Consider the following 27,372-nt stretch of genomic DNA (forward strand, 5'->3'; position numbering starts at 1 on the left):
CCTGTGGTATGCCAGCACATTCCCCACTGCTGAGCTGGAGAATCCACCCGGAAAGCAGGAGCAGGAACTTTTCCTCAATACCCCCCACCCCTTACTTCCAATATCTACTACTCAGCCTTTCTTAACATCATTCTCCTTAAGTAACCCCCACTAGATCCTTTCTCAAGACTGCGTTTTATACAGATTATTTCCCTGGACACGGAAATTTTTGTGAATCCATATGTGTTGTTTTCTGTCCAGGATTTAATTTTTTCATGTGTCTGTGGTTTAAAAAGTTACTGTAGGACTTTTCACTCAAACATTTCTGTCTCCTCCCATCTTTTGTCTCTTCCATTGTTTAATTTTTAGCCCTCTTGGTAGGTCCTTTCCTAGCTAAGTCCTGTTCTTTTTATTGTTGGTAAGCTCTCTCTTGTTTGCTGTGCTCTTGGTTGGTTAAGGAAACATGACGAACAAGACTATGTGTTGGATCAACAGCAGCTATAGCAAGCTGCCAGAAATGGGACAAAGTGAACCAGTCTTGTGTTCGTTTTGCTAACAGGAGAAGCACAGGATGGAGGTTTAGAGGCCAAACTCGCACATAAAGTCTTTAACAATGTGAGGCTTGTAGGATTTTTCTTAAACTAGATGCATTCCCTAGCCTAGTTGCTTACACATCAGCTGTATCTGTGTTATCATTCCATCCTAAATGTAATCCTAATTTTAATTTAAAACCTCAGACTCTTTTTATTACAGAAATCATCAGACACCCACCAACTCATACACAATGTTCTTTTCCTCCCTTTCCTCACCGTTAATGCACAAATACAAAGCTGGTGTCATTGTAAGGATGATTGGGATTTTGTGTCCCTTTACTAACCACTAATATAGGCTTATCTGTTGTGCTAGCTGCCTCGTTGTGGCTTTGTATGCTGTTGACCCATCTATATTTAGAATGAGTTGAATCATGTGCCTTCACGTGTGTGTGTGTGTGTGTGTGTGTGTGTGCTCATTGGGGGGTGTTTGCACATAACCAATGTGTAACAAATGAGCTAAATCAATCACATTGTTTCCATCACTGTTGCCTGTGTCTTGTGATCAAAGTTGGTTGTGAAGAGGACACACTGTGTCCAGCCCAGGGTCAGAGTTAAACTCCCCTTTCCAGGAGAGCCAGTTTTATTGGTATTAATTGAGCTGACTTCCTGTAGTTGTTGTTGCTATCCTGGCTGTTTGAAGTGTTATTTTCTTTTCTTTTAGAGCAGAAAAACTGTGCATCTCAAAGTAATGAGCCAATACTACCTTCCTATTTGTCAGTGATTAGAATCCTATAGTGAACTACTCAGTCACTGGGCTGAAACTTGTAGTGCAGATGTTCAGTTTTATACCTTTTTAATTTGGACAAACTGAACCGAAGCTATGTTAGCAGCATAATGCGGTTGTTTCCTGGATGCAGTTTTCCGCTTTACCATTTATCTCGTCCATTTGTGCGATAAAAATAAATGCCCATATCCATTCTCTAGACTGTCGCTATTTTCCTTCTCTGACACGCAAACTAAAATCAGCTGATTGTAGTGCGAGTGCAAGAACTGATAAGCGGGATTGATAGGCAGGCAGACTAACAATTCCAAGGAATTGGACTACTGGGAATCGGTTTTCTACAAGAACTGGTTCTTAATTCCCATCCCTATTAAATAGGCTGACATGCATTTATCTAAAGAAGAAACAAATACATTTTGAGTGGAATAAGTGGTTAATTAATTAATTTGATTAATTATTAACAAATAAATGTCATGTTTCATTGGTTAAACTGTGCAATTTAAATGGACTGAAATCTCTCTAAAAGGCCTAAAAGCCTGTCTACAAGAGACTGCTCTGCTTTTCCACAAAGATTTTTTTTTTTTCTTGTGTTACTGTGGGGTTTTCCAGGGCTGTGGCTGTGTTGAGAAACATGTTCATGTCTTATTTTGTGAAAAGGGGCTTTAAGTTTCTGAAGTGGATACATTTACTCACAGAATTGGAGTTGAACAGTCTTCTCAGAACAAGAGAGAACTTGTTGCATTCAGATTTGTGCTGTAGCTGGACAGTGTTGTATTGATAGACTTTGCTGGGGGAGATGTTTGGGGAAAAAATGAGTCACACCCCTTACTCCAAACTGCTTTATTTTTTTTATGCTGGTTCCAGCCTTTCGATTTGCTGGTTATTGTTCGTTTACCATTCTTTAAATATGGTGGAACAGCCACATTAAAACATGAAGACAGCCAAATGTCTTCATGTTCCGCCATATTTAAAAAACACTAGCAGGATCACCAAGAACTTCACGTACTATATTGTGAATGGGAACAACTTCTTTGTGGCATGATTACTAACGATTTTTATGTAATAACAAGAATGCGATTGCAGGCTAACAAATAAAAACTGGTGTTGCGTATGTAGACAGTGATCTTGTTACAGTGATCTCCTGTTTTTCCTTTCTGTGTATCTGTTGTACCTCCTGTGCCAGCACAGTGGCTGTGTTGTGGGAGAAAGGTGGGCAGTTTGATATGAGGTTGACAGTGGAGAAATTATACTATGAAGCAGGGCTGTGTTGAAAGCAGCACCTTTGTCTTGTTGCCAGAGAGGGTGTCAGAGGGCAGTGCCAGGGCAGGGATGGCACACAGAGTTCACATTGTTCACATCTGGGAAATGCTGTGTCAGCCTCTCTCCCTCTGAGCTTTCCCTGTGTGTTTGTGTCTGACTTTCTTTTTCAGCATTTCTTCGCAATGATTCATCATCTCCCAGCATGCCCACGACTGTGCCTACTAGTATAGGAGCAAAGCTAACATACCTATGTCTCATTTAAAATGACACAATGCGCTTCTATCACTTTGTTTTGTGTTGTTTTTATTGGTTGTCTCATTCTGATTGTCTCACGCCTCTCACATTTTTATTTTGGCTCTACACACACACACACACACACACACACACACACACACACACACACACACACACACACACACACACACACACACACACACACAGTAGGTTGCTATTCATGGAGCTCCCTTGCATCTATTTACAGAAACAGGTGTTTGAGGTGTGTTTGTAGAGGTGAAGAAGTTTGTCATAGTTCCAGTGAAGCTCTCAGTGACTCTATAATGACTCATGTGGTGAGAGAGCGTGGATTCACTGTGGGAGGAACTGACCTCTTGACCTTTTTAACCTTGGAGTAATTGCCCAGTAAGCTTGAAGTGGGATCCTGATTTCATGGTGTTAAGTTTTCCAAGCTTTGCTCAGTGTTTGTCTCCTTCTTTAGCCATGGAACACAAAAACACACACACACACACACACACACACACACACACACACACACACACACACACACACACACACACCAAGCTTCTGGCTAGTGAATCGATCTGACAGTATGTATGTGTTAGTGGCATCCATTCATTGCTGATGTAAAACTCATTCTAGGTGTAGTCATCTGCATTGGAAGCGGGTTCATATAGTTATATCAACATTCTTCCAAACATTTGAATGATGTAAAAGCTTCTTTATATACAGATGTTTTTCAGTGTTTTCTTTTGTTTTGTCTTTATGTTGTAGTTTGTGGGAGAACAGGAAGCTTTTTGTGTTGTGAAGGGATGCGTGGTAAAAGAAGCATGTACATCATTTTTAATCTCAAACAAAATTACTCTAACAATGTAGTATTTTTGATTCGTCTTTGACATGTTTGTTTGACACATTTTACTTGCTGGTGGTTAGTATTGCTTAGTCAGGCCTTGTTATGGACTCGTTATGTAAATTTTGATGGTTCTCTTAGTCTGCCCGAGTCAGTTCAAATATTTGACAAAAGATTACATTTATGTAGTAATTACTTTTTAAGCTAGCTATGCACCACTACTTCTGTAAGTTTAACCAAAGTATTCAGGATTTCTGCTTTACATCTTAATGTTTTCCAGTCATTTGGATATAACTGAGTTTTAATCATGGAACAATTCCTGTTCCCAGATGGAGTAAGGCTTGTCTCATTCATAGGAATGAAAAATTACATCATCCTTGGAGCAGAGTGGAGTAACTCCAAGGCTCCCTTCACACACCTCACTCTCATTCCTTCCATCTATTCCCCCACCCCATCCCAAGTTTCTGCCTCCCTCTTACCCTACCTCCTCCCCCTTAGCTGTCTTACTCTAAGTGTAGGCTGTCTGTTTCTAGACAGTTTGGTCTGGTGCAGTATTTATTTCCATTCATGGCATCCATTCACATTAGCTGATCTCCTTACTAAAGGCATCTGAAACCCAAATCACTAAATCAAGCACTTGTGAGTGGGGCCAGCTTTGCTCACAGATGCAAAGAGAGAGTGTGGGTGGGGTTGGTCTGATGAGTGGAACAGAAAAATCTGAAGAGTCATTCATTTTTGATAGATTAGAATACTGATGGTGATCTACCAAAACATTAGGTAATTCACACACAGCAGTTCTCCTGCTGTTGAAAACATTGTATTAATTTTTAGAATAAAGAGTGATAGTGCACTCGGCTTCAAAACTTGAAAGGACGTATAGTAGTGGTGCAATGGATCACGGTTGATCCGTAATCCGAACCGATCCCACTCCACGGTTCGGCACGCACGTGATCTGAAGATTTGAAAAAGAAGAAAAAAAAAAAAGTATGCGTATGGTACGCGTGGTGGGTCTGTCAAGCGATAGTTATGGCCAGCGCTAGCGGTCCAAGTGGAGGAGCAGAGGAGTTTGTGGTATTTAAGCAGCCCTTTGCTGCCCAATCCGACCGGGCTAAAGCTATTACAAAAGCTACTGGGGTGTTTAGCTGCAGATGGGAGGCCGTATTCCGTTGTGCAAAACAAGGGGTTTAAGCTATGATGAACGTGCTTGAGCCACGCTATGATATCCCGTTCGCGCCCACTTTAGTGGCAAGATTGTTCCAAGCATGTATGAGCAGGAAAAGATTTAAGTTGTGGCTGAACTGTCCCAGGCATCTTCTGTTGCCCTAACTGCTACAAATGGGTGGACCTCCAGGGCAACGGAAAGCTACGTGACCGTGACAGCTCATTATATCACAGCAGAATGCGATATAATGAGCGGTATGTATTATTGTAGGGTCTACCTTACAATATAAAGCGCCTTGAGGCGACTGTTGTTGTGATTTGGCGCTTTATAAATAAAATTGAATTGAATTGAGTGGTAGATACAAAGACTGTACTGCCCTATATTGTACCATAATTTTTTTTAATAATTGTGTGGAATGAGTCTTGAGTTTAATGTTTTTAACAGGCAAAAAATACTTCAATAAGTAAATGTTAAATTTTTGTCTTTTTTTTTTTTTTCCTTTTTTTGCTGATCCAAAAATTGATCCGATCCGTGACTTAAAACCGTGATCCGATCCGAACCGTGAGATTTTTGATCCGTTGCACCACTAACGTATAGGGTGGCCAGTATAGGAGAATATGGAAAAGAAAGAGCACTGGCTTACCTACATTTATTACATGACAAAAAGACCAACACACTAGGGCTGGGCGATATGGCCTAAAATTCATATCACGATATAATTTGAAGCATGTGTGGTAACGATATATATCACGATATATTCTTTTCTTCTGTATAATGTATTTTCCACACTATAAGGCACACTTAAAATCCTTTTAATTTTCTCAAAAATTGAGAGTGTGCCTTATGTATGAATTCTGGTTGTGCTTACTGACCTCGAACTGATTTCTGCGTGCAGAAATCAGTTAAAAAATGTTTTAGTACAACTTTGGTAAGCCGCACTGCTTGCTTGATGGATTGTCAGAGCATTACGGCTGCCGTAGTGAAAAGCTTCGGAGTAATCTGGGTCCAAAACTCCGTCCAGTTCAGATCCCAAAGTCAAACGAACACTAAGAGTTAAAAACTGTCTAAATTCTTTCGTCTTTAATTAAATCATCAGCGTTGCTGCTTTATCGGGTGTAACAATTAAGTTTTACATCCATGCATCCATGAAAACAGAATTTATTAAATTTAACGGTTTACACCTAAACATTTCATACCATGTTCTGACTGAGAGATTTTTGAAACTAATTCAAACGTACAGCTCTGCTACCACTTCCAACATAAATGAAGACAGAAAACTAAACAGCAGTGCCGTTTGTAGGGTTACTGAAGTTGGACTAAATGGTATATAGTGTTGTGCTATGTGATTGCTAGCGACACAGCTCTGTTAGCATAACATTAACACAGTGAAGCTGGAGGATGAACACCAACTTTTTTTTCCACTCGATAAAAGTTAACGTGAGGGATTCTGGTGGTCAGGGACAAATGCAATCGCATAGCAGGATGCTATACACGGGCCAAACTTCAGTCAGGAGAACAACTGAGATTATTCATCCACAATACGGGGTTAGTTATTAATATACTGCAACAACATGGGAATAGAGCAGCTGCGAGAGAATTCGGCATTAATGAATCAATGTTACGGAAGTGGAGGAAGCGCAGTTTTTGGCTTTCCCCATATTTCAAAAGTGCTTCATCTCTTTGCTATGACTGTCGCCCGGCATAATTTGCAGATGATAATGGTTTTAGCTGCTGCGATGCTTTCGACCAAAACAGGCGCAGCTTGATGGCATCATCAACATGCGCTATCGCGATAGAGCGGTATAGTCAAAATCTCTATCGTTGGCCAAATTTATATCGTTTCTATCGTATATCGTTTATATCGCCCACCCCTACAACACACCCTCATCAGACTGTAATTTAATCAAATGGCAGTCTCAATATAAGAAGGATTCAAACACGGTGTTTGCCACCACATTTTCTCCTTTATCTAAAGAATTTGAGGAAAAGGTGGATTTATGTGCTACATACAGAACACTCTGAAGTTTTGAATGTGAAGTTGTTGTTTTTTTTTGTTATAGGTGCTTCTTTTTGTGATATTTCATAAAACATTTATTTCACTTTAAAGAGCTTTTATTTGTTCTGTGTATATTTTTCTATGTTCCTGTTTCTAGTAGTTTTGATATGCTGCTGGTTGTTACTATTTTGTTAAATTATGACAGTATATTATGATGGTGATTATGCCCTCTGGCACTGGAGTCTCACCTGGGTTTTATGTTTTGATTGTCGTTTGTCTTAAACTACACTGATGTTGGCTTATTGCGGAAACATGTCTGTCTTTTAGCCTTTGTTTGTAATTGAAGTCTTTATTTGTTTTTAACATATAACCAAACAAAATAACAACAAAAAACAAACAAAACCCCCCAAAAAAAGACTGCTTCCAATCCCATGGTTAATTCACCTTTGCATTTTGGGTATATTTTTAATAGTTACTAACATTCAGTACTCAAAAAAAAAAAAAAGGGACAATAAAATCAAATTCTTAAGTTATTCCTTTACTGAGTGCCTAAACAAACATACAACACAGCAAGCATAAAATTTAACAAAAGATAATTGTATAATTGCCCAGACAAAATAAAATCCATCAATCTCAGCCAAAAGCACATGCCCATGATTTGTCAGAACCCTCCATATTATCATTAATCCTAGCTAAGAATTTTTCATATGAAGCCATTTTCAGCATATTTTCTTCTCACCTATTATATTCTGGAGGAACCCCTACCTTTATAACCACAAAATCATATTTTGAAACCCCAGGTAACACAGGCCGATCCCCTAATAAGCACAGTCTTGGTGACAAGGGTATTGTCAAACCAATCCACCTTTCTATTTTGTCCAATACTTTTTGCCAAAAGGGATAAACTTTCCCACATTCCCAAATAGCATGCATAAATGTCCCTGGATCTGAGCTACATTTCCAGCATATATTATTGGGACTGATTCCCCATTCTATAAAGTTTAAAGGAGTTAAGTACCATCTGTGTATTAATTTGTACTGAGTAAATTTACCCCTGGCCTCTCTCATATATTTATTGGAGAATGACAAAATTCTACACCAATCTTCTTTAGAAATTACACAACTCAAATCTCTCTGCCATATACAGGGAGTGCAGAATTATTAGGCAAATGAGTATTTTGTCCACATCATCCTCTTCATGCATGTTGTCTTACTCCAAGCTGTATAGGCTCGAAAGCCTACTACCAATTAAGCATATTAGGTGATGTGCATCTCTGTAATGAGAAGGGGTGTGGTCTAATGACATCAACACCCTATATCAGGTGTGCATAATTATTAGGCAACGTCCTTTCCTTTGGCAAAATGGGTCAAAAGGAGGACTTGACAGGCTCAGAAAAGTCAAAAATAGTGAGATATCTTGCAGAGGGATGCAGCAGTCTCAAAATTGCAAAGCTTCTGAAGCGTGATCATCGAACAATCAAGCGTTTCATTCAAAATAGTCAACAGGGTCGCAAGAAGCGTGTGGAAAAACCAAGGCGCAAAATAACTGCCCATGAACTGAGAAAAGTCAAGCGTGCAGCTGCCAAGATGCCACTTGCCACCAGTTTGGCCATATTTCAGAGCTGCAACATCACTGGAGTGCCCAAAAGCACAAGGTGTGCAATACTCAGAGACATGGCCAAGGTAAGAAAGGCTGAAAGACGACCACCACTGAACAAGACACACAAGCTGAAACGTCAAGACTGGGCCAAGAAATATCTCAAGACTGATTTTTCTAAGGTTTTATGGACTGATGAAATGAGAGTGAGTCTTGATGGGCCAGATGGATGGGCCCGTGGCTGGATTGGTAAAGGGCAGAGAGCTCCAGTCCGACTCAGACGCCAGCAAGGTGGAGTACTGGTTTGGGCTGGTATCATCAAAGATGAGCTTGTGGGGCCTTTTCGGGTTGAGGATGGAGTCAAGCTCAACTCCCAGTCCTACTGCCAGTTTCTGGAAGACACCTTCTTCAAGCAGTGGTACAGGAAGAAGTCTGCATCCTTCAAGAAAAACATGATTTTCATGCAGGACAATGCTCCATCACACGCGTCCAAGTACTCCACAGCGTGGCTGGCAAGAAAGGGTATAAAAGAAGAAAAACTAATGACATGGCCTCCTTGTTCACCTGATCTGCACCCCAATAAAGTTGAATTCTATTCTATTCTATTCATTGAGAACCTGTGGTCCATCATCAAATGTGAGATTTACAAGGAGGGAAAACAGTACACCTCTCTGAACAGTGTCTGGGAGGCTGTGGTTGTTGCTGCACGCAATGTTGATGGTGAACAGATCAAAACACTGACAGAATCCATGGATGGCAGGCTTTTGAGTGTCCTTGCAAAGAAAGGTGGCTATATTGGTCGCTGATTTGTTTTTGTTTTGTTTTTGAATGTCAGAAATGTATATTTGTGAATGTGGAGATGTTATATTGGTTTCACTGGTAAAAATAAATAATTGAAATGGGTATATATTTGTTTTTTGTTAAGTTGCCTAATAATTATGCACAGTAATAGTCACCTGCACACACAGATATCCCCCTAAAATAGCTAAAACTAAAAACAAACTAAAAACTACTTCCAAAAACATTCAGCTTTGATATTAATGAGTTTTTTGGGTTCATTGAGAACATGGTTGTTGTTCAATAATAAAATTATTCCTCAAAAATACAACTTGCCTAATAATTCTGCACTCCCTGTAATCCTCAAGTTTTCACATATCCCTTTTTTTAGATTGTTAAACAGTTTGTAGAAAACAGCTGCTCTGTGCTGTTCTGGACAATTATAAAAATTCCACCACCGTATTTGTGCTTTGAGTAAATTTTCCTTTGGTAATACAATCCCTTATTTGTAAATATTTCCAAAAATTATTTTCTTTTATCAAACCATATTTTTGTGTTAATTCAGCGAATGACATAAACGCTCCCCCTGAGTAAAGATCACTTATCCTGTGTATGCCTTTGACAAGCCATTCCTTCCAGTACACTGTTTTTTTCCTAATTTGTACAGCAGTGTTGTGAGGTATAAGGTTGTCCTAAATGAGATGCTCCACACATTTTGTGCACCTCTACCCAGACAGCCTTAGAATGCCTGAGCACTGGGCTATCATGAAAGTCTTGTCCATTAATAGCTGAGCCCTGTGAGAGAACATCCAAGGGTGTAAAAGGGCTCACTAGTTCCTGTTCGATTTTAATCCAGCTCAGCTCAGAGTCTGATCCTGTCCAGTGTTTGCCCAGTCTTGACATTTCAAATGCTAAATTATACAACCTCACATTTGGAAGGGCCATTCCCCCAGTGTCTTTAGAAGCCCACATTTACTTTATATTCACTCTTGGCTTCTTGTTATTCCACAAAAAATCTTTAATTAGCTTCTCAAATTGACTAAATATGTGTAAAGGAATTCTTACAGGTAACATCATGGAAACATAATTGAACTGCGGGGCCACCATCATTTTAATCACATTAATTTTACCCCATAATGTAAGATTCAATTTACCCCATTTATCCAGATTTGTTTTTATCTTTATGAGGGGAGGATCCATATTTGAAAGCATAATATCCTCTAAATACATTACTCCATTCAATTTTAAGTATCTAGAATGACATGATGCTGATAGTGGCATGCCTTCTGATTTGTACCAGTTTATCTTATAACCTGACAACCTTGAAAATGACTCAACTCATGTGAGTAGCACTGGTAGAGACTCCATGGGATCCGTTAATACTGCTAAGATGTCATTAGCATATAGAAATAACTTGTGCTCCATACCCCCTGCGTGAACACCTCTGATATCCCTGTTAGCTTGAATAGCTAAGGACAGTGGTTCCAGAAATGTTGTGAAGAGCAGCGGGGACAAAGAACACCCCTGCTGGGTCCCGTGAGTGAGATGGAAAAACTCTGACACCAATCCATTTGTCAAAACTGCTGCCCTTGGACTTGAATATACAGTTTGACCCAGTTACAAAATCATAGGCCCAAACCCAAACTTTGCATGGGTTGGCATAAGGAAGCCCCATTCTACCCGGCCAAAAGCCTTCTCGGCATCAAGAGAGAAGGCCGCAACCGGGGCTAGACTAGATTTGCTTTTGTGCATGAGATGAAGAAGTGATGATATCTGGTAATATTTGATCTAAGCGGAAGGCCAAAACCTTTGTCAAAATTTTGCAATCGACTCCTAAAAGGCTTACTGACCGGTAATTTGCTGGGTCTGATATATCCCTATCCTTGTTAGGAATAAGGGAGATTAGTGCATCATTAAATGTACTCGGTAAGGAGCCTATTTCTAGTGCCTCAAGATAAACTTTATGCAAGACTGGAGCTAAAATATCAATATATTTCTTATAATACTCAATCGGGAAGCCATCCAAACTTGGCGATTTCCTATTTTTCATTGATGAGATTGCAGCTCTGACCTCTTCTTCATCCAGTCTTGTTTTTTGTTCATCAGAAAGAGTAGATAATTGTGGACCTGGAAAAAAATGTCTTCACCTCCTCCTCATTAAGTGCACCAGCAGAAGTATACAAATCTTGATAAAATGATTTGAAAATTAAATTTATTTATTTTGATGAGGAGATTTATTTCACTTGGCTGTCTTTCTTAACTTAAATAATATATCTATGATTATCTTGCTGCTTCAGTTGCCTCGCTAATAGTCTACCATTCTTTTTGCCACCTTCATAAAATTTTGGTTTAAGCCTAAATACGGCATTTCCACCTTTTTGTTATAAGTGTCATTCAGCTGGTATTTTAATTTACAGATAGTCTGGTATTTATCATTTGAGTATAGTCTTGCTAAATCCTTCTCTATTTCATGTATTTCTTTATCTAAAGTTTTTTCCCGTTCTAAATCACTTTTCTTAACTTTTGTCGCATATGCAATTATCTTTCCTCTTATGTATGCTTTAGACGCTTCCCAAACTGTGGCTACTTTATGTGTGGAACCCATATTGATTTTGAAGAAAATTTAAGATCTTTTGTTAATTCCTCACTAAAACTTTTGTTTTGCAACAACATCGTGTTAAGCCTCCAGCGACCCCTTTTTGTTCTATCCGTGTTTAAATCAATTTGCAATAGGGCTGGGCCATATTATACCGTTCACGGTAATACCGGTATAATGTTAGGCAACGATAGGAAAATGAAATATCGCGATAGAATATGAGTAAAACGCGCATGCGCAGTGCCTTTGTTTTCATACGCACATGGCCGATTGTTGAGTGAAACAGATGAACCAGAATTGGTTTGTAAAAATGGTGCAACTTCAGTGATGTGGAACTGGTTTGGTGTTTGTCCGTCAGATACACGACAAAGCACATTTTTTTGCAGAACATGCAAGCGGCCGTCGTTATTGTCGTATTTGTCGGACTAAGATGCTCTTAAATCTGGGAGTAATCTGGGTCCTAAACTCCGTATGCTTCAGGTCAAACGAACACTGCAGCATCACTGAGAGTTAAAAACTGTCTCAATTATTTCATCTTTAATAAAACGATCAGCATTGCTGCTTTACCAGGTGTAACTATGAAGTTTAACTTACAGGCATCCATGAAAACAAAATTTATTACATTTAACGGAGTTAGAAGTTAGCAGGAAGCTAGCGGAAGTTAGCTCGCTAGTTTCGCTAGTTACCTAAGCATGATATTGCATGTTCTGACTGAGATTTCTGAAAATATTCAAACGTACAGCTCTGCTATCACGTCCAACATAAATGAAGACAGGAAACTAAACAGCAGTGACGTTTGTAGGGTTACTGAAGTTGGGCTAGCTGGTATATAATGATGTGCTACCTGATCGCTAGCGACACAGCTATGTTAGCATAACATAAACAGTGAAGCTGGAGGACGAACACTAACACTTTTCCACTTATAAAAGTTAACGTTAAGGTTCCTGATAGTTAGAGACAAATGCAATCGCATGGCAGGATGCTGTAAACGGACCAAACTTCAGTCAGGAGAACAACTGAGATAATCCATCCACAATACAAGGTTAGTCATTAATATACTGCAACAACATGGGAATAGAGCAGCTGCCAGAGAATTCAACATTAATGAATCAATGGTACAGAAGTGGAGGAAGCAAGAAGAATGAGTTTAATAAAGTTTGATTTATCTGACTGCTTTGTTTCGCTTAATGTGCCTTATAATCCCGTGCACCTTATGGTCCGAAAAATACGTACTGCACACTGCAGTTTAATGTTGCAAAGCACCTCTTTTTAACTTCAGTGGATATTATACATGGTTATGCTCAGGATATGTCAGCCCATTTCTACTGGAAATGCCTTTTGGTTAAACTTTAAGCAAGGAATTTGCATTTGCACTGTTACATTTTTATAAAGCTTTAATGTACATAAAAACCAGCTTCTTGTTTAAGTGAAAATAAATGGAAGGTTGTCTTTTTGCGCTAGTAATGTTGTGGAGTTATATTTTGTCTCGCATCAATTATATCGTCAGTTATATCGTTATCGCAAATTTTCAAATATATATCGTGATAAAGATTTTTGGCCATATCGCCCTGCTCTAATTTGCAACTCTACCGTGGCGTGATCACTAATGGCAATTGCACCAATCTCACAATCTACAACTGAATCTACCAAAGATTTTGATATTAAGGCGAAATCTATCCTTGAATACATTTTATGAGAATTGGAGTAAAATGTATATTTCCTTGAACTAGGATTAACTAACCTCCAAATGTCTACTAGGCAAAGATCCTCCGTCAGCAATTGAATAGCCTGTCTGTCCCTGGGTGTAGACCTACCCCTTGGTTTGCTCTTATCAATTATCCCATCCATCACCTGGTTGATATCTCCGGCCAATATTACCTGCCCCTCACGATCACCTATTATCTTGTTAATTCTGTGAAGAGAGGAAAAAAAAAAAAAAAAAAAAAAAATCTGGTTCATTCTTTATTAGGTGCATAGATATTACACAAAACCATTCAAACCCCATTGATTAAAGCTTCCAAGCATATAGTGTGCCCTTCTTTATCATTATATTTTTTCAGCAACACAAAGCTTAATTTTAAATTAATAAGGTTCAAAACACCATTTTGTTTACTTGAGTATGAATTATGAAAAACGGAGCCCACCCAGTCTCTTTTAAACTTTTTTGCCTCTTCTTCTCCAGCAATGTGGGATTCCTGAATAAACGCTATATCTGTATGTTTATGTCAGAACCTTCCTCCTTTAATTGGGTCCCCACATCCTTTTATGTTCCACGATATTATTTTGGTATACCTGTTCATCTCTTTCTAATAAAAAATGGGGGAAGGACACTCCCTGTGCACTTTACAACACAACACAAATATATACATAGGCACTCAATATTACAAAACCCATCTGGTCCCATCAAACTAGCTGTCTTAAAAAAGACAAACCTGAACAAAACGAACACCCTTTGCATAACAACCCAGAACAACGTTGCTAAGCAACCCCTCCCTCCCATTCTATACAAACCCTAACTAACTTGAACTTGAGTCACTAAACTTTCCTTGGTCCGTGAGACACGTTAACTGTCCGACAGCAGCACAGCCGCCGCAGCCCCGTTCTACCCATTGTTTATTTGTTACCTTAGTTTTTTTTTTTTTTTTTTAAATTCACATACATTTCTCCAATTTGTTACATTATGCCCTGCACTCCTAAGTCGACTCCTGCAGAAATTTCTCAGCCTCCTTTCCGTCTTTGAATGTTTTCTTTTGTCACGTAAAAATAAGTGTTGCAGGATACACCAGCCTATGCTTCACTTGTAGCTCTCGGAGAAGCTTCTTCACCGGGTTGAATGCTTTCCTCTTCTCCGCCAGCTCTCTTGTAACATCTTCAAAGAAGGAAAGCTTGGCGCCTTGCCAGTCGATTCCACGCTTCTCTCTGGCCACCCGTAGTACTTTCTCCGTGGCAGATGAACGTAGAAAGCGGACATGTATGGCCCTGGGAGGCTCGTTAGATTCCGGCATTGGTACAGGGGAACAATGCGCACGTTCAATTTCAAATTCACTTCCAGAAAGTGCTTTGGCCAGAATCTCTGTTACATTTTTATCCACTTTCCCGGGTTCCTCCACGCCTCCTTTAAGTCCAATAATCTGTACATTGTTTCTCTTACTACAGTTTTCAAGGTCCTCCACTCGTGACCACAACACCTCCAACCTTTTCTCAGATTTGTCCACTGTTGCCTCAGTAAGCACGCTGGTATCTTCCATGTCTAATATACGTTGTTCCGCCTCTCCTAACCTCAATTTTATCTCTTCCACTGAATCTTTTAGTTCTTTAGTCGCTTCTTTAATAGTGGTGACATCTTTTGCTACGACCTGAAGAGTAGCATTCATTTTCTTAATTTTGTCCTTTTAGCTCTCGCTCCCCGTACCTTCCTCCGCTGCGGCTGGAGAGGCGGCATCAGATGCAGGTGTGTTTTCGGGCAGCTCCGAAACGAGGCTAATGCTAGCTTGCTTCTTCCTCGTGGTAGCTTCTTTGGAAAAAGTTTGCTTTGTTATTACCTGCCTTTTTTCAAAGGCTGTAATCCTTGAAAAACTTCAAAGTCGACAAGGGGCGTCCACTTTATGACTACAACTGAAGTGTATGTTTCCAAATTCAGAACATTAATCAACAGGCTTTAGGAGCAGCCATCTTCCTCGGCGGTCCCACGTGACTCCTGTCTTTTAGCCTTTTAATAGATATAGGGAGGTTTTTGTTTTTTTTTTTTGTTGTTGTTGTTGTTGTTGGGTTTTTTTTCTTTCTTTCAGAGAGTGCCAGTGGCCTATTTGTTTTCTATTGTAGAAACATCCCTTAAGGTATTATTGTGTTTCTGTGGCGACTACAGGTCACCGAGGGGTTGCAGAGGTGGGATTTCCTCTCAGTCAAGCAATTGATTGCAGGATTGGAAAGTCTAAAGAACTTTTGACCATTGTGTTGGGAGAAATTTTTGCCACCTACAGAACTCTGTTAATTTGAGTTTGGCAACAGAGCACAGATTTAGTTTTCAGAACAAATCTTAGATGAAAAGATGTCTGTCCAAATTAAAGGTATAAACTGAATAGTTGTCTCTCATGCATATTTGCCTGTTCAGGCACAAAGGACGTGGTGTTTAAGAGTTCGTTGCTGTTACTGTTAACTTGAAATGTGAAGGTGCCGACGTTAACAGTGACCTTATATTTGGTGTCTCTTTTTTGGATGCTCTGCCTTAAATCCTACTAAATGTCTCATTATCAGGTAAAAATGAAAGGTTATAGATTATGAGAGAATTTTTATAAACCTGCTCTGTAAATAACAACAAGGAAGTCTAAAAGCAAACTAAATCGTCAAAATACATACCAGCCTGGAGTAAATGTGTGTATTCACCTGGTCATCTTTCATTAGGAGATTGTGGCGTGGGTGTGGTCTCTGGCCGGCTGCAGAGGAGGGGTGGCGCAGTGAGCTCCTGGGGCGGCGCAGAGGTGGGGTGAACAGGTGTGCTGGGATGTGAATGTGATTGTGACTCTTTATATGTTCACAGTGACAGTTGGAGAAAGGAGAGCGGACGTGATAGAGGAGCGGGAGTGTCTGTGTCCCATTGCAAACCACAGTATTTTTACTGTTCAAATAAAGAACTGCTGTCACCACGTCTGTGTCTTGTACGTGTGTAAAGGGTCCAACTTCACAGAGATGTAAACATGAGCCTTGTTTAGGGGGCTTCAGGGTTTACGGGTCTTCCATCTGCCCAGTCAGAGCTGCATCTGTCCACTTGACAGGGCAGAGAGAGCTGTACATCACCACAGTAAGACCTTGGGATGTCTTTGAACAGGAGGATAAGCTGATGGATTTTTTTTTTTTTCTTCTTCTGTTTTTTCCCCCCCTAGCTCATGTGTGGGATTTCAAAGTAAGACATGTTTTGTTAAGAATTACTACTGTGGACAGATCATACAGACGTGTCTCACAAGCCGGAAGTGAAGCCGGCCTTCTTAGTGCCTCGTGTCTCTATTTGTGTGGCTGTCAGAGTTGTTGCCCTGACCTGTTTGTATCTATAGCCCTGGTCCAAGATGATAGGAATGGACCTCTTATGGCCTACTGACTGGGACAACAATAGAGCTCCATGACCTCCACGTTATGTCCAAAGCTGTATTGCCTCCGTTAGCAATCTACAGACCTGGGTGTTTTTAGAAAGAACAAAATAGAACGATGATGGTGCAGGGTCTGACATCATCTTGGTGTCTTCTATTTTCAGTCATACATGTGTTCACTAATTCATCTGTCTATCTATAAATTACATTCCCCTCTGCTGCTCCTTTAGATATCATAAAAGAAATCTTACTTTAAGCACTGTTCAAACTGGTGAATTTTTCATTTCTGTTCCGTGTGTGTGTGTGTGTGTGTGTGTGTGTGTATGTATGTATATATATATATATATATATATATATAATTTTTTTTTTTTTTTTTGTAATTTTCTCCTTCATTTTGTCCTGCAGGTATAATTAGCCAATGGCAGAGTGAGCCCAAGGAACGTGTCATCTCCCTCGTCCTTACCCATCTTCCGCTGCTCAAACCGGGAAACGTTGAAGCTAAGGGAGAATACATGCGCTTGCTGCCTCGCATCCTGGCCCACACGATCGAGCACGGCCATCACCTGGAGGAGTCTCGGCAGCTCCTTTCCTACGCCCTCATCCACCCCGCCACCTCCCCTGAAGATCGCGCTGCTCTGGCACTCTGGCTCAACCACCTGGAGGAGAGAGAGAGAGACTCATTGGAAAGGCCTCCTCCTGCCGGGCCTCACCATCACCACCAGTCTACACCTCCTTCGACCCTGACCTCATCTGGATCTTGCTCTTCTACCAACACCTCTTCATCAGGCATTCCCTACTTGCATCACCACCAACGTTATGGCTCAGATGACCGCCTCAATGGGTGGCAGAGCTCCAGGGATTCAGGAATAGGTGGAGGCTGGCATCAGCATGGCTGCGAAAACGGACACCTCCCTCTCTACCCATCATCCTCTGTGCCTGCAACCATCAATACTGTTGGAATTGGCGGAGGCAGTAACGCGAGTAAGTGAAAACCTGTCCTGTCTTTCCTCTGTTTCTTTCATAGGAGCCACAGACTGGGGCATTTAATGATGTAATAAATATTGTAATACAGTGGGTTACATTTCTGCAACATCCTGTAAAATCTTTGCTAATTTCAGATTTCAACTGATAACTTATTATTCATTTCCTTGTAATCTGTCAGGTAATTATTAAAATTATAGATGTTCATATTAAATACAGCAATAGTTTAAAATTATGAGATCAGCTTATATTCCTATGAGCCAAACGCTGAGGTTTGAAGCTTGTCTAAACCCTCTATTTAAATCAGAGCCTGACAGTTTTATTGAGAATAAGTGCCCATATATGGTCAATGTGAGCATCCACTTTTCCTCTGAAGACAGAAGCCCCACCCACCTGTTGTCCAAACCACTTGTTTGGTAGGAGTGCCCAGTCACAAGAGAGTTGGTTTAAAAAGATGGGGAAGGGAGCTAAAATTGCTTTCTTTTTCAGAGTTGATGAACCGAGTAGTTTCATAAGGGCCCACTAAAGAAATCGCACAAAAAGCACAAAAGCATCTATAACAAGGCACAAAAAAGGCAGTCCACATTTAAAAACAGTGTTTTTAAATACTTGTTTCATTATAAATAAATTAAACAAATGTATAAGAAACACTCTACACTGAACGTAAACAAGTACTGACCAAATAGTCACAGCAGTTAATACACCCTGACCAGACCGAGTACACTCTGAAGAACCCACACAGCAACTACAGAGGCTGAGTGTTGGCTGGAAGACAACACACAGGGAGGGCTGGGCTGTTGGAATTGAACATAACTATGGTCAGAGCAGGATATTTCCAGACAAGAATGCAAGAGCTCTGTTTTTTTGTTTTTTTTTCTTTTTTCTTTTCTTTTTTTTCCTGGGAGATGAAAGAAACAGCTGAAGGTTTATAAATAAAGGCACATTTAAAGCTCTGCTTGCTGCTCCAAGAAAGATCCTCTTGTATGTTAGACTGCTAACAGCTTGGGTCCCAAACAAGATCATAGGATTTCACAACTGATAAAACTAGAGTTACCCCAGCTACCAGTACAGGATTGGTGGCGACAGAGAGCATAGGTATATTTTCTTGTGTGTGTTTGTTTTTTTTTAATATAAATGTAAAACGAATAGAAGCATTGGACACACTCAAAGCAAATTGGTATTTATGTGTTGGCATTTAGAGTTATAGAATGATCACGGGGAGGTGGTTCTGGCATCAGAAAAAGTCAGTGTTTGGCTTAGGTATTTAATTTGAGTTATTAAAAATTATTTTTACATTGTTGGTCAACATGTGGTTATGTCTTTATCTGGTCACATTAAGGGCTATAGGAGTATAATGGTCCAATCACATCAACCTGTGTTCTACTGAGAGAACACCCTGATGACACCCCACACATACTCTAAGCTTTAGTCCAAACCACAGCAGCACATACCACCCATCCTTTCCCTTGTAAGGCAGCCTTTGTGGCAGACTGTATTTAGGGAAAATGGCTAATATTTAGGGACTGGAACTTGAAATGTTAGCTGGGCACCTATTTTAAACGGAGCCCATGAAGTCCTATACATAGCGCCAACAGTAAGAGCACCACATATAGGAGGAGGAGAGAGAGCCTGGACAGTTTACCCTACCAGACAGGCGACACAAAAAAGCTGTTTGCTCTTCTCCACCTTTTCATTCTCTTCATCCACTTCAGCAGTCTCAGGAAAATGTGTGATCCTAGAACTGTTTTGAGATGAAAGTATTGCTATTTTAGTAGTAATGGTAACCTTGGTTTGACCCCGTAAGAGTAGACTTCACTTACTAAGATGAAGAAATGAAGAGGAAAGGCTTTTCAAGCAAATGGATATCTTGGTCGATGGATTTACTTAAGTTATTTATACAGTGGAAAAATATTTCCTCAGGTCATTGAACAGGCATTGTTTAGTATGTTGCTTGGAGGTTGAAACTTCAGATATTAAATCTAAATAACTACTTATGTCACAGATGAGCTGTAGTTTATAGTGAGCAGGAAATTCTGATTTTGAGTACTCTAATAATACAAGATGATTATGATTAATGTAAGCCCTAAAGAGGCATGTTGTGTGCTACTTTTTTTTTTTTTTTTTTTTAGCCAACTATGGAATTTTTGAGGGCTCTATATAAAGGATAAATTTACACACTGAGAATGTACACTTGGATAAAATCCCAGGCAGAAAATGCAGTGCATATATTAAACAGGCACAACATCATTTGAGACGCAGCACAAAGGGGAGATAAACCTGAGAGTCGTATGTATTTTCTGTTTTGCAAATGCAGCCGCATTCTTCCAATAGCACAAAAAACACTTCATTTTACTTTAATGTCTGAACTACTTTGTGTTTGGTCGCTTATTTCTTTGTTGTAACAATGCTTCTTGGCAATAACTGGTGTCATATTTGTAAGGAAAATGCATTTGGCGATTGAGTGGAGTACATGGGTTGTGCCAATGGAAAAACTTGCCAAATCTTCTCTGCCACTGCCAAACAGCTTATTCAGCTATTGACTGTTGGTTTGAGATTCTGGAATCCCAGGTGCTGAGAAACAGGTGTCCAATTAGTCCCTGATAAGCAGCACCTGTGAGCTTCGACCTTGCTACAGTGGAAAATTGGTGTCTGCTCCAGGCATGCCAAATTTGACTGATCTGGACAGGGTGTGTGCCATAGGGGAACTTCAAGCTGATGTTCTGTAAAACAAAGATGCAGCACGATTTGAAGTGAGAGCTAGTACCGTCTCCCAATTAAAGTTCCATATAACAGGAAATGTTGGAGACAGGCTGCAAATTGGGCGTCCCAAGAAGATGGCAGTCATCTACAGATTTGCAGTTAGGATGATATGGCCGATGGGTCTCTACCCAGACAATCCAGAACAGACTACACACAGCCCGTCTCATAGGGTGGTCAGGAGGCCTGCTATGACAGCCAGCCTGCGGAAGGATCATTATTGGGGTGGCTGTAGCTCAGGAGGTAGAGCAGGTCACCTACTGATTGGAAGGTTGGTGGTTTGATCCCTGGATCCTCTAGTCTGCATGCCAAGTATCCTTGGGCAAGAGACTAACCCCAAGTTGCTCTCTGATTCATCCATCGGAGTGTGAATGTGTGTGAATGTCGTTAGAAAAGCACTCAGTTTAGAGTCAGTGCTTGTGAGATTGGGTGTGTGTGGCATGTTGTATAGAGCGCTTTGAGTACTCCAAGAGAGTAGAAAAGCGGTCAATCAGTCCATCTGTCACTGTCGGACCCATTAGCGCTGATGTCGGCAACATGTGCACCTTAACATGTCAAGGAATATTATGTTCATCTATGAGTACAAATTCTGCCTAAGACAATTGGAACTAAGAAGCAAAGCTTAGAAAAGAAGCTGTTGCTCAACATGAGGAGGAGGTGCCATGGGGTTGTGGCTGTTCATGGTTCTTCCACATTATACTGAAGCACCTGGTTGCTACATGAATAAATTCTTAAATTGCCTCATTTCTTCAGACTTCAATCATCCATTCGAATAAACGACACCAAAGAAGGGTCAATAGCACAATAAACTGTTTGACAGTGGCAGAGTTAACAATTATCTGCATTAACTGTTCAGGATCTGCAGCTATTTTTATACACAGTCCCCCATTTTTAGAAGCTAAGACATAATTGGGCAATTGACTGACCGAGGAGTTTCATGGTGTTGGTCTTTTATTTGGTAGCTATTTACTGGAACTCTCAATATGAGGTCCAAAGAGATGTTGATGCAAGTGAAGGAGGCCATTAATAGGCTGAAAAACCAAAATAAACCAATCAGAGACAGCAAAAAGTTTGAGTTGCCCAATCAGTAATCTGATACATTGATTTAAAAAAAAGAATGCACACACGAGCTCAGCAGCATCAAAACATAAACATTTAAAATGTTAGTTTGCCTAATTAATTTGAGGCACTGTGTACAAAAATAGCTGTAATTCCTAAACAGTTCATTAATTGTTTTTTTTATTTATTTAAAAAAAAAACAAAGAACAAAACAAACAAACCCTTGGATCCAACCTTAAGGTCTGGGCTCAAGTCACATATTGATTCAAGTCAACTGTGGTGGTGTACACAGTCATTGTCATTGTCCAAATACATATGGAGTAGAAGCCTATAGATCGCCAAAATGTAAAGAAAATGACTTCATGTTCAGTGTTCTTGAACACAGGAGTGCGTGAACTATATAATGTTCCCAGTCAGTCTGAGTGACTAGTGGTGTTGTTGGTTTACAGTCCTTACAAGTGGAGGTGGCAGCCAACAGCACAGTCCCTTAAAGCGCTCAGTGTCCCTCACACCCCCCATGAGTGGCCCCAACAACCAGCCTCTGGGTCACGCATGGCTTTCCCAGGAAGATCTTCGGACTGCTAGAGGCCCAGCCCCAGACCACGCACCTCTCTCTCCACAAAGCAGCATCGCCTCCTCTGGCAGTGGAGGCAGTGAGCATCTGGAGGATGCTGGTTTAGGAGGAGGTTCAGGTCTGCATCGCAGTTCCTTTCATGAAGAGGGCAGTGGCATGAGGGGTGAGTAAGAAAGAGACCTGTTCAATATTCGTGACCTACTGGATTATGGCAAACATTGGAGTGAGGTGGCTGACTCGCAGTCGAAATGCGCATAGATGGATAACAGTTTCAAGGGAATAAGGAGAACTCCCGAAATAGCAATGCCAACTCTGGGACAGAGTCACTAGATATTGGATTTTAAGATAACTTTATAGATTTAATTTCCAAGAATCAAGAGACAAATTAAGATGTCGGAACTAACCACTGATTTTGAAGTCCACACTTGCTTTCACAAAAATGAAACATGAAAACAATTTATCAGTGAGGTTAAATGGGTAATGACAGGCTCCCCTATTTAGATCAAAAGTACTCTCCTAGGTTGACTGATTTGGTGGGAATGAGTATTGAGACAGACTAGGTTCAATACTATAGTCAGCCGAGCTTTCAGACATTCACTACTACCGGTAATTGGATGTGATTCAGGTGGAAGAGCAGGTTGTCCACTAATCAGTCCCACTATATTACAATATTAAAGTGTCTTTGGCAAAGAAACTTTCTTTATTTACATCACTTATTTTCTTTTGGTTCCTCCATCACTGATATGGACCACTTCTATGAGGAAACTTATGACTGTCTGCTGTTTGTGCTTTACAAGCATTCAGTAAAAGGGCGTGGCAAGTTGTTAATCCAGTCGTGCAGTTTGTGAGAGGAAGCAGAGGTCAGAACTAATGACCTTATTGACCTTACTCTGAGGCGATCACTGTCTGCACAGCATGAAACCCTTTCTGGTCGTCTGGTCTTTTTTTTTTTTTCTTTTGAAATGCAGTCATTCAGATAAATAGGAATGCAGTTCTGACAGTTTTCATTGATAGTTCTAAGAGAACAAACTGTCATTTGTAAAATCTGTTTTAGAGGGTTTTATTTTTCAGTTGTCTGTTGTTGTTGCTGTCATAGTCTAACAATGAAATACTGCATTACAGACTTGGTTTTGGACTCTTTTATCACATTATTCATGATTCAGCTAAATCGAAAAGTGCCAGTGATCAAATGCTCTCAAAGACCATCAAACTTTGTGTAATCACAAGCCACATCACACCAGGCAGGGTAGGTGGAGATTGAGGGTGGGTTTTCGGTGTGCCTTTTTGGTCTCTGAACTTCTGCAAATCAGTCCTCAAAACAGGCAAAAAGTATTGCATATTTTAGAAAAGAAAAAAAGCTAAGCCAGCAGCCCTTATTATTCTACGTTAGTACAAAGATGTGTCAGTAATAAGCTTAACATCCTCTGTAGTTTGACCCATTTGTTTGGTTGTCTGCAGCAGTGATTATGTGATATGTCTTTGTCCCTCAGATGTTCCTGCTTGGCTGAAGAGTCTCCGTCTCCATAAGTACGCCGCTCTCTTCTCCACAATGACCTACGATGAGATGATGGCACTGACTGAAGAGCAACTAGAAGCACAGGTAAACACATGTGCACCCACGTACTTGTAGACAAAGTGAGCTGATGTAGTAATAATTTCTACAATTAGTATAGCTTTTATTCTGGACACATTTTATACAGATACCAACTTTATATTTGCACAGTAATTCAGAAATTGCTATTTGTATGCATGGCAATAAGTCTGTGTTTAAAAAAAAAAAAACAAAAAACAAAAAAAAACCCCAAACAAACAAACAAAAAAATAGTAGATGAGCATGTACCTCTGGGACATAGGGCTCAGAATTGCAAAAAGAGAAACATGTTAATATCCTGGACTACAAAATCAGTGTAGTCTACGTCAGATCTACTCAAGTTGAAACCTGATAATGTTGTATTAAATGGTACAAGATATTTAGTTCTTGATGCTTGTGTGTAAGGACATGGATAGGCTATTCTGAAACAGCGGATGTAGCTAAAATTAACACAACTCCGTCCACTGGGAAGTTGCGTACTTCCTCCAGGTGCTGCTAATTCGTTTTTAGGCTGAACCTAATGAAGTGCACATTTTCACTGAGATGTTGTGAACAAAATGTCCAAGAGGAGTCATCATCAACAAAAATTTCCAATCTCCAAATGAAAGGCTAATGTAGTCTAAACCAACAGAGCATTTTAAGTAATGAGAATCTGTCCTAAAAAGACAGGCCTAACTCATGTTTATTTAAAAAATAAGCACAAAACCTCTTTCCATTTGGAAAAACCTTATCACACTGTGTTTGTAAGAGAGCTATCATTGCATTAGGCCTGTATTGTCAATGAGAAGAGATGTTTGATGCCAAACTGTTTCCTCCAACAGAAAGTCACTAAAGGAGCACGGCACAAGATTGTTATCAGCATTCAGAAGCTCAAAGAGAGGCAGAACCTACTCCGGAGCCTGGAAAAGGTCAGAAGGACTACATGTTCCATCCAGTCCACCTCAAAGCTTGTTGGTGGTGTTGGTGTTATGTATCTGAGATGACAGCTAAGGGAACACCTAATCCAGGAAAGAGACTTTTAGGCTCCTAATTTAAACCCGTCTGCCTCCCCCACCCCTGCACTCTTTCATTCAGCCTTCAGAGCAAGACAATGACGCTCAAGGGCACGCCACAACTTCTTGAGGCAGCTAAATTCAGGCTTAACCTTTCCATTAATGATTTCATCAATGACGAATCATTTTAAAAGCATGTTACTGTGCATTTGAAGAGCTTGGGAAACAAGACACCTGCTGCTTGGTATTTTGAGTTCACACAGACTTGTCTACTGTTTTGAAGTGTGTAGTGTGGGAGGTAGGCTGATATGACGTGTGTGAATATAAGTGAAGGAAATTAAGCTGTATTTTTCCCTTTTTTGTACAATTTTGAACAATTTGTTGTGTGATGATATGGTGGAGTAAAGCATACTTATCAGAGAATAAAGTCACACTCCCTCTATCTGTGTTGTAATCTGAGCTTCTGTGTTTTGAAGCCAGACACGCCTTGCGTGCGTGTTGTTGCATGTGAGTCCTTCTGTTTGAAACGGTTGGCTAATTATCCTAAAAAGAAGAGAGTGAAAGTGAAAGTAAAACTGAGATGGCAGGGTGCAATCTGGAGCATTTGGTCAGTGCTCCTGAAGAAGAAGAGCACTTATTAGTCAATTGATTTATCCAAATCTAGGTCATTGGGGTAGGATTTTAAGCAGCATGTTTGCTCCATCTCCACCAGCTTGTCTTCTCTCAGCTGGCTTCAGCTGAGAGATGTGATCTCTTCAGCGTGCTTGGGTCTGACCAGCGTGTCAGAAGCTTTCTGATAATAGCTTAAATGAAACGTGGAGGGAGGTGTGTCTCTTTGTTTTTGCTTGAGATGCTCATCTGCTTGTGCAACATCTTGTGATTCTGAATTTCACACATTACACCTTAAATATTCATTATCTAGGTTAGAATTGGCACACTTTTACATAAATGTTTTTACATAGATGTGGTCCCCGCAATGATACAATTCTTCTGTCACTTCATTAGATTTTAGGATCTCATCTGTAAAGTAAAAACCATCTTTACCTGATGTCATTTGCTGCCACCAGGATGTGTTGGAGGGCGGTAACCTTCGTGCCCCACTCCAGGAGCTCCACCAAATGATCATGACTCCTATTAAGGCTTTCAGTGGTGGCGAAGAGGCCTCTTTGCATCGCCCTCTGCTGACCCCGGAAGGCAAAAGCGCCGCACCTGGCTCCCACCTGAGTGGGGGAAGTGGAGGAGAGGCTGAGTCTGGCACCAGTGTGATCGCTGAGGGGGATATACCTGGTCAGTTCACTCGTGTTATGGGCAAAGGTGAGCTCCTCACAACAACACGCAATTGAGATTGATTTCTGGGGCCAAGGGATGAGTTGGATTTAATGTCTGTGTTTTCATATCTGTGCCGTCCACAGTTTGCACACAGCTGCTGGTGTCAAGGTCAGATGAGGACAACATCAGCTCCTACCTACAACTCATTGACAAGTGCCTTATCCATGAGGTAGCCACCCACTCCTTTTGATGTTTATATCTGATAGTAGTATCAATTCAATGCAATTCATTTCCCCCCCAAATACCAAAATAAATTGTCAGTCAATGAAATATATCAGCAAATAGATTTTATAGTTGTTCACAGATAGTTAAAATAATGGAAGTTAATTTTGTGTATTACCAATATTAATGTTGTTTAAAGGGATTAGCAGCACAGGATATTATATATTTGATATTAATACATTTGAAATTTAGGACAGTTTAACTAGTAATAATATGTCTAATTAAATGAAATGCAGTTGTCCAATTAGTCCCTGATCTGTTATTTACTTACCATAAATAACAGATCATTTCTAGCCACTCTTTTTCTTTGTCTGTTAAATGTCTTGTGTTTTTTCCTAGCATCATTGTGCTTTGGTGTAAATGTGCAGTGTGACATGAGCCACACTGAGCCATGTTCTTCAGCAGTAATGCTTCACTTCACCCCAGATTTTATAATCCCCATTCTCCCTTGTTCTCAGTCCTTCACTGAGACGCAGAAGAAGAGACTGTTGTCATGGAAACAACAGGTCCAGAGGCTGTTCCGGTCCATTCCGAGGAAAAACCTGCTTGACATTGCAGGGTACCGGCCGCAGAGGAGGTACGCACACAGATGAGCAATAGTCTTAATTTTCCAGTGGTATTTCCTGTAATAAAGACAGTTGAAAAAGTTTGACGAACTTTGTTAAAACAATTTTTTAAAAAGACAGACTTCTATGTGAAAATTATTAAATAAGTGGGAAGCAAAAGTTAAATGTGTTAAAATTTAGTGGCTAATTTTTACACAAACTACTTTATTTACGTCTAACAGTTAAAGAATTCATGTAGACAACAAAGAAGCCAGTTCAAGTTAGGTTTGAGGAAAAACTGTTCTGTATTCATGTGCAGTGTTGTAGCTTTGGGATGATTATACTCTACTGGACTGAATTACTTTCAAACTAGCATATGCATTAAATGTCAATTTAAAACTACTTTAGTCAAGTGAAATTTGCATATAATGGTTTTTTTCTATCTATCCAGCAGCACAGCTTCCTGAAAATGGAAG

The 27,372-nt window shown here is 40.1% G+C and overlaps 1 protein-coding gene across 2 annotated transcripts in view; it reads left to right on the forward strand.

The window, feature by feature from the left end:
- samd4a (sterile alpha motif domain containing 4A) overlaps positions 1-27,372 on the forward strand; it is a 72,534-nt gene that overhangs the window by 21,848 nt on the left and 23,314 nt on the right. Inside the window, exons 3-9 of one of the 2 annotated variants that reach the window (XM_084910339.1) lie at positions 17,252-17,827; positions 22,093-22,380; positions 23,708-23,817; positions 24,630-24,716; positions 25,868-26,114; positions 26,213-26,298; positions 26,810-26,928. In XM_084910339.1, coding sequence (XP_084766465.1) covers positions 17,252-17,827; positions 22,093-22,380; positions 23,708-23,817; positions 24,630-24,716; positions 25,868-26,114; positions 26,213-26,298; positions 26,810-26,928 — 1,513 coding nt within the window. The remainder of the gene's footprint in view (positions 1-17,251; positions 17,828-22,092; positions 22,381-23,707; positions 23,818-24,629; positions 24,717-25,867; positions 26,115-26,212; positions 26,299-26,809; positions 26,929-27,372) is intronic. The other variant, XM_084910422.1, reaches the window with a different exon arrangement.

This window comes from Perissodus microlepis, chromosome 1, assembly GCF_051167445.1.
Source record: "Perissodus microlepis isolate ML-2025 ecotype Zambia chromosome 1, ASM5116744v1, whole genome shotgun sequence".
In the NCBI taxonomy this organism is placed as follows: Eukaryota; Metazoa; Chordata; class Actinopteri; order Cichliformes; family Cichlidae; genus Perissodus; species Perissodus microlepis.